The sequence below is a fragment of the Palaemon carinicauda genome, chromosome 1 (assembly GCF_036898095.1).
Source record: "Palaemon carinicauda isolate YSFRI2023 chromosome 1, ASM3689809v2, whole genome shotgun sequence".
In the NCBI taxonomy this organism is placed as follows: domain Eukaryota; kingdom Metazoa; phylum Arthropoda; class Malacostraca; order Decapoda; family Palaemonidae; genus Palaemon; species Palaemon carinicauda.
In genome coordinates this window covers 55,095,822-55,103,321 of record NC_090725.1, presented here as the reverse complement: position 1 = coordinate 55,103,321, position 7,500 = coordinate 55,095,822, and the positions used below count along the sequence as shown (strand labels likewise).

The window sequence follows — 7,500 nt, the reverse complement described above, 5'->3', positions numbered from 1 at the left end:
GGGATCTATTGTTCCCGGGGAAAACGATTCGAGATCTGTCGAAAAGCCATTTGGCTTGACGTATGCAGCTGAGAGTCCTGAAATATACAGAACGAGTAGAGAGAGTAATCAGCAGTTGGTTCAAGTCTACGTCTACGGACCAAGCTCTCCTTTTTTTTTCATATGTTGACCGTGGATGAACTTACTGTATAATAATAATAATAATAATAATAATAATAATAATAATAATAATAATAATATCCAGAATAACGAGCTTGATCCCGATCACCTCCAAATTTTATTGGGTTGTATTTTAACATAATTACTATCCATTGATAGAATATGGTTAAAATCCTGCTAGATGTATTGATGTAATCCTGCTAAAAGGCAAACGAACAGATAATTTAGTAAATAAATAAACGCATGTAAAAATGTAATATCCTTGGTGGAGGTAATATTGTAGGAAGTCACAAGGTTATTTCATATCACTGATAGCGAGAGTTGAGTAGCGCTAAGACGTTTTAGCGTAAGATTCATTGTCAGGTTTAAGTAAGTGAACTTTATGGTTTGTGCACGTTCGTCATTTTGCTTTTTCAGAGCGTATACTATATGTTTATATACAAAGAAGTAACAGAATGCCCAACTTACCTGATCCTTTATCCTGCAAAGTGGCAACAGCCGTCCAATTCTTTTGATCACAAATGCCATTATAAGTAAATCCTGAGCAGTCTGGTTCACCTTCCAAGATACAAGTTGGTGGATCGAGATCGTCCTCCTGAGATGGATAATTTAGGACCCTTTAGTTGGTAATGGGTAAATTGAATATAAATAGGATTTTGAATTTCATATTGAACATAAATTCATATGCTGAATATAATGATATAAAGAAACTTATGCAATATTCTCATGTAAAGCAGAAATACTTAATTATCATTCATGATGAAATATCCTCTAATTTCAAAGGGCATTACATTAGTTTTTGTAATTAGATATTAATTTACTAGGCAAACCATTTATGCACATTCACAAGCAGACGCACGCACACACACACACACACATATATATATATATATATATATATATATATATATATATATATGTATATATATATATATATATATATATATATATATATATATATAAATATATATATATATATATATATATATATATATATATATATATATATATATGTGTGTGTGTGTGTGTATTCGTATATATATATATATATATATATATATATGTGTGTGTATGTGTATGTATATAGATACACATATATGTATATACACACACACTCATTATATATATATATATATATATATATATATATATATATATATATGCATACGTATGATAATCATATATATAATATGAGGGACGGATAACAGATTGAATCATTTCACTATATAAAAGAGTTACAGGGTGCTATAAGAATTTTGAGCATCAATATATTATACACATCAGATATAGGAATTGGATTGTATAACTGAAAAAAATAACTCAGATAATAGAATGTCGGATGGAGGGAGAGGACAACGCGGATTTAAATGAAGTTAATGTTTTATTATTTACCAGTTATTTTAAAAGATTAAAGAAAAACAAAATTAAGTTGGTGGCCATATGACACACGAAATCCTGATAAAGACTAATCATAGACTCCTTTGGGGTGTATGGTATAAGAAATGTGTATCTTAGTCTGATAAAACGTTTTCCCGAAGGCAGTAAGTAATTGGTTAGAATGTGTCTGAAACAAAGATGTATTATGTATTAATTTTCTTTTGAAATCTTCATTGACTGTAAAATGTAAAAAATAAAATAAAATGTCAATCGACAGAGGTGCAAGATTATAAATATGCGGAATAACAAATGATATTATAATGACTGGTGATCTGTCAGAGAAACTGAGGAAACTTAGGAAAGAGTGTAAAGTTGTAAAGGGAAGATGATGAGAGCTATTATGAACAAGATTGAAGTTGAGGATAAACAAAAACCAGGAAGACAGAAAAACAAAAATTATTATGGATGCTGGAAGTGTGATAGAGGAGTGTATGATAGAAAATTTTATTTGTAGTTGTAGGAGACAAATAGAAGTTGGAAAAAAGGAAAGATGTCTTTTAGAAATAAACTTAGAATATCTATATTAGGTGGTAATATGAACAAGAATGAATATTTGAGTCATCTTTAAAGCCTAGATGCTGAAAGTCAATGAACGCTGATATATCTGTACATTGACTGGTGCTCAGTGGGCTAACCTTACGAAGGAAATTTCCTTAACTTGGGCTACTTTTGATAACCACATAGGCTAGTAGGATAATCAGATGCCACTAAAACGACCCTAAACATTTCCCTTTTGCATTAACTCTTGCTCTTCTTGCATATGAACACTCTCTCCTCTCAAAATATCTCTTGCATCTCATTATCTAGAGTTATTTTAGGTATCTTCTGTCGTTGGTGTGTGTATGCAGACAAACAGGCAGAATGACACAGACACACACACACACACACACACACATATATATATATATATATATATATATATATATATATATATATATATATATATATATATATATATATATGTGTGTGTGTGTGTGTGTGTTTGTGTGTGTGTGCGTCTTTCTGTGTGTGTTTGCTTTTCTGACCCCTAACGTTATTTCTTCTTGTTACATGCATGTAAAATGTTTTTTGCTATGATAGCGTTACATGACATATCTTTTATACAAAAAACTTTAAAGTTTTCCAGAATGTTATACTAATATTTTCTTTTATAAATTTCATATTTCAATAACCTTTTCTAGTTATTCATATAGCTATTATAGTATGAAGAGAGAGAGAGAGAGAGAGAGAGAGAGAGAGAGAGAGAGAGAGAGAGATCCCACTGTGTTTACCATCAAATACTTACGGATAATACATAAAATTGTGTGACTGCACTGTTCACAGACCGTGTTTGTTTCAGTGACTGGGCAGTCACAGTCACGGTGCTGACTGTCCCTGGTATTTCCATGAAGTCCACATGGAAATAGACTGTCACCGTTGCTGTCCCATTGGTTACTATATAAACTCTAAAAAGAAACAAGAAATATAGCGTAAGAAAATTACAATGGCCGCTCTTTCTCGGATCAACAATATGTTTTCTGCGAGGTCATTTGTTTCCTGTCTCAGTGATGATTGGTTATCCTCCATATGGGTGTCTGGAGTAATATCTTCTTATTGAGGTTTTGATATAACATTGGATTTTGATAGAGCGAATTATAGGTTTATGTTAACATAATTTCATGCTTCTGACTAAAATAACTTTCTCATCTGGCGATTTTGTAAATGTTACACCTGATTTCATTCCATTTGAAGACTGTATTCTCTCTTTAATCTTTATTAGTGACTTTTTTATAGTGTAACCCCATTACTATTCATGTTTTCTTTCCATAACCTAAGTTGGACTATTTCTCTTATGACTGTATCTTCCACATTCCTTTTAAAAGTTTAAAGGCCGCTCATGAATGGCAGATGCAAGGGACAATGACATTGCCCTAGTAAGTAGGACAATACCCTAGAGATTGACCATATATCATACGATCAGCATCCAAGCCCTCTCTCAACCCAAGATAGGACCAGGGAGGGTCAGGTAATGGCTGCTGATTACTCAGCAGGTAGAGCTATAGGCTCCCCCAAAGCCCAAATCCTTAGCTCACCAGGATGGTAAGGTTTCAGATACTATAGTAACTAACGAGTTTAAGCGGGACTTAAACGCTCGCCTGGTGATCACCAGGCAGGGACGTTACCAATAATGCCACAACAATATATTTTTGTCTAATTTTTCTTTTACATATACCAACTCTAAACACGTGAGATATTCTATTTCAACATCTCCTTTCTTATAAATCCTATTTTCGACAATGAAAATGCTATCTAACCACTCCTAATTAATTGTTCTTAGTCAATTTTCCAGGTTTCATGAAATGATAAAGATTCCTATCAAGAGTTACAAATACTTTTAGGATACTATAAGGACCTTCCAGTCTTGTTTATCAAATCTTCATATTGGCTGCCTTGATTCCTGTTTCTCTAATTTCTGTCACAGTGGGTATTTTTTTTCAGCATCTTCTTTTCCTTAATGACACTGAATTAAAGTAATTTTTATCATATAATGTACCGCATTTACCTTTCCTCCTGACTGTCATATCAATCTGTTATCCCTTGCTACTGTTGTAGAAACCTCAAGATAAGAGTCCTTCTGAGTTTGAAGTGAGCGTGTGACAAGTATTTTTGGAATCTAGTAATCTTTATACCAATCTTTGGTACTCTCTTCAGAGCTCTAATTTTCTTGACTATCATTACCTTCATTATTTTTTTTTTTTCCAAAGGAGGGGGTTTATCACCTCATTCCCCATCAGAAAAAAAAACTATCTTTGATTTACTGCTTTGAGTGTATATTCTGCAAAGCCAATGTGTTCTTCATCTTATACGATTGTATAATCAAGATATCAATAGTATCAAAACATTTGAGCTCGAAAAGCTAGAGATTTATTTAAATCCTGTTTTACTTGGATGATTACGATAATGGAGGTGTTTGGAAATCTTAAGAAAAGATATATTTACAGTTTTCCCTCTTATGGAAAAAAATAATTCGTCCGTTATATTTAAGCATAATTTCAAAACGAAAAAGATTTATTAGTTAGAATTGTTATTTATTACTCTAGCAAATATTTCAACTTTTATGAAGCACACAAGAGAGAGAGAGAGAGAGAGAGAGAGAGAGAGAGAGAGAGAGAGAGAGAGAGAGAGAGAGGTGAATTATTTTCTACCTTTATGTTTTAACACAATCTTAAAACAAGAATGTTTCGTCAGTGAAGATGATTTCTTATACTAGCAATGATTTAAACACTTTTATGAAACATGAGAGAGAGAGAGAGAGAGAGAGAGAGAGAGAGAGAGAGAGAGAGAGAGAGAGAGAGAGAGAGAGAGAGAGAAGTAAACAAAGCAAACCTGGGAGGGGCTATCATGGTCAGGTAGCCTTTGTCATCATTTCCAGTAATATCAAACTCAGACTCGAGGCCGTAGTTCGTAACCAAGAAGTCAGCCTGGGAGTTGTATCCAGGAAGAGCCGAAAGCTCCTCGGTCTTGGCAAGAACCTCGACACTGGCTGTCACGGGTACCATCATTACGGGTAGATATCGACAGAAAACGTTACCTGTAATGCAAAACAATGGTTAAAGATGTTATCTATACGGAATGACGTACTAAAGCGATGCGTAGGATGTGTGAAATGACAAAAAATGCTTATTTCAAGAGTAAGGAGTCATATTGAAATTATGATAATGATACATATGATTAGAATATATTATATTATCAAAATGATTGAAATCATTAAACTTGATGAAATTACTGAAATTATTGATAATTCTACATGAAGGTTAAGGATTTTTCCAAACAATTGCTGTGAGGTACGACTTTGCTATACTTTCCTATTAGTTGATAATGCAAACAAAATGACTCGGGTGTGTTGAGACACCCAATTTTGTCTGTATGGTTACAGATAGAGCAGTGAGTGTTTTGATTTTTCATTTCATGGATTAAGAATGTTTTAAATCGTTGGCGCCGTAGGAACTGATTACAATTATACGGTCGTTTTTTTAGTAAGAATTAGAAGTATCCAAATGATGCCCGTTAAGATAAGGAATTTCAAAGTTATATGTATGAATACAACTGACTTGAAGTTGTCTGGTTCAATAGGAATTGCTTAACATTATCTGCAGTGCAAACAGTTGCTAATGATAATTTGTAGACATTAGTCGTAGCTAAAACATTGAAATATTCCCTTCAAGGTAAAGGGGTAAGCACACAGAGAATAACTAATTAGAATGGAATTATGTAACTTGTTGAATTATCTCCTCATTCATTGAAACAGTTAATTAAGGCTGTGAGGGGTGTTTAACTAAAATGTTCCCATATGTCTCGACTTTTTGTGGTTCGAGTTAGCAAATAAGGAGCTAATATCTGTGGACCTGACAGCTCGAGATGTGGAAATTACTGAGCATCTGTATCAACAGAAGATTTATTTTAATTTATTTTAATCTATCTCTCTCGCGATACAATCAATAAAGATATCAAACGAGAATTCAGACCTAATACACCTTTTTTTTTTTTTCTAAACATTCTAGCCCCTCTTTACTACCTTCAAATAAACTTGTTCTCATACTAAGAGAAGTTACTCAAGATCGCAAAATTGATCATAAAATCTGTTTATCCGATAGCACAGAGCGTATCTGATCTTAACAGTTAAGAATGCATAAAACTTGTCGAACTTTAACCTGATCACATAATTTGGTTAAGGCACAGATCTAAGATCATGTCAAAATTGTATTATAATTGTGAAAACTACATTGACTAAATAGGTATATTTTAGAGCTTCGATAGCCTTTCCAAACAGAAATCAAGTAAGATTAATTATTCATAGGTCCCAAAACTTAGTAATTCCTTTACTAACCAGAGTGTACATGGCCGTAGAGTTTCACATAAAAAGGTTGTTCAGGAAGAGGTTCTGATCGTATGTAGAATTCATCATCTATTTCCCCATTGTAGTCGATTGTCCTCAAAGTCACTCCGGTCTGAAATTAGACGATTATTTATTTATGTTAGCTGTAAGAGAATGAATGGCCTTTATATAGATAGCTAGGATATTTTTATTTTAATGTTGTTACTGTTCTTAAAATATTAAATTTTTCCTTGTTTCCTTTCCTCATTGGGCTACTTTCCCTGTTGGAGCCACTGGGCTTATAGCATCCTGCTTTTCCAACTAGGGTTGTAGGTAGTTTAGCAAGTAATAATGATAATATCAGAAAATTATATTTGTTTTACCATTGAGTATTGTGGGTTTTTATTTCATCACTTGCTGACATCGACAAAAGACCATTGCTCTACTGATAATTATAATCAGTGTGAAACATTGTCATGTTCGACTACAGAATAGCGTGGGGTAAGCCCTTCAGGTAAAAATCGAACGGTTTGTATTTAGTAATCACCAAATTATCTCTTTTATACCGCATAGTTTAATTTCTCTCAAGGGAGGATCAGGAAACATGAGCCACAATGGGGAATGATAAGTTTATCTACAACACCAAAAACACTTCAATAATAACACACTGAAATAAGCATAGCTAAACATGATGTACTGTTGGACACAGGGATTCCTGTTACACCTTGCTCTGAGTAAGTACACCCAACCACACCCTTATTGCTTGTTAATTTCCTGTGTTTAGCTGCGTCTACCACATCTGCCTTCTCTCCCTACACTATCTGTTTGGTTACTTGCAGCGAAGTAACGGTTAGATGAAGTGGACTTCTAAACGAGATGTGCCAAAGACTCCTGTGTCCAGCTGTACAATGTACAATGTACATACAAATAGAGAATATTGCATTTGTGCTCGATCTTTATATAGATCTGTAGCCAATGGTGTGCTATATGACCTTAGCAGCTCACCAAGTGACAGCCCCCCATCCAAAAATGAAAAAAAAAAAAAAAAA

At 33.5% G+C, this 7,500-nt stretch overlaps 1 protein-coding gene across 1 annotated transcript in view; it reads right to left on the bottom strand.

Moving 5' to 3' along the window:
• LOC137643678 (von Willebrand factor A domain-containing protein 7-like) overlaps positions 1–7,500 on the bottom strand; it is a 67,860-nt gene that overhangs the window by 12,049 nt on the left and 48,311 nt on the right. The window contains exons 15-19 of the mRNA XM_068376414.1: positions 6,464–6,584; positions 4,963–5,167; positions 2,882–3,041; positions 628–754; positions 1–77 (exon numbers count right to left, since the gene is read on the bottom strand). The exon at positions 1–77 is cut by the window's left edge and continues 109 nt beyond it. Of these exons, the coding sequence (XP_068232515.1) occupies positions 1–77; positions 628–754; positions 2,882–3,041; positions 4,963–5,167; positions 6,464–6,584 (690 nt within the window). The remainder of the gene's footprint in view (positions 78–627; positions 755–2,881; positions 3,042–4,962; positions 5,168–6,463; positions 6,585–7,500) is intronic.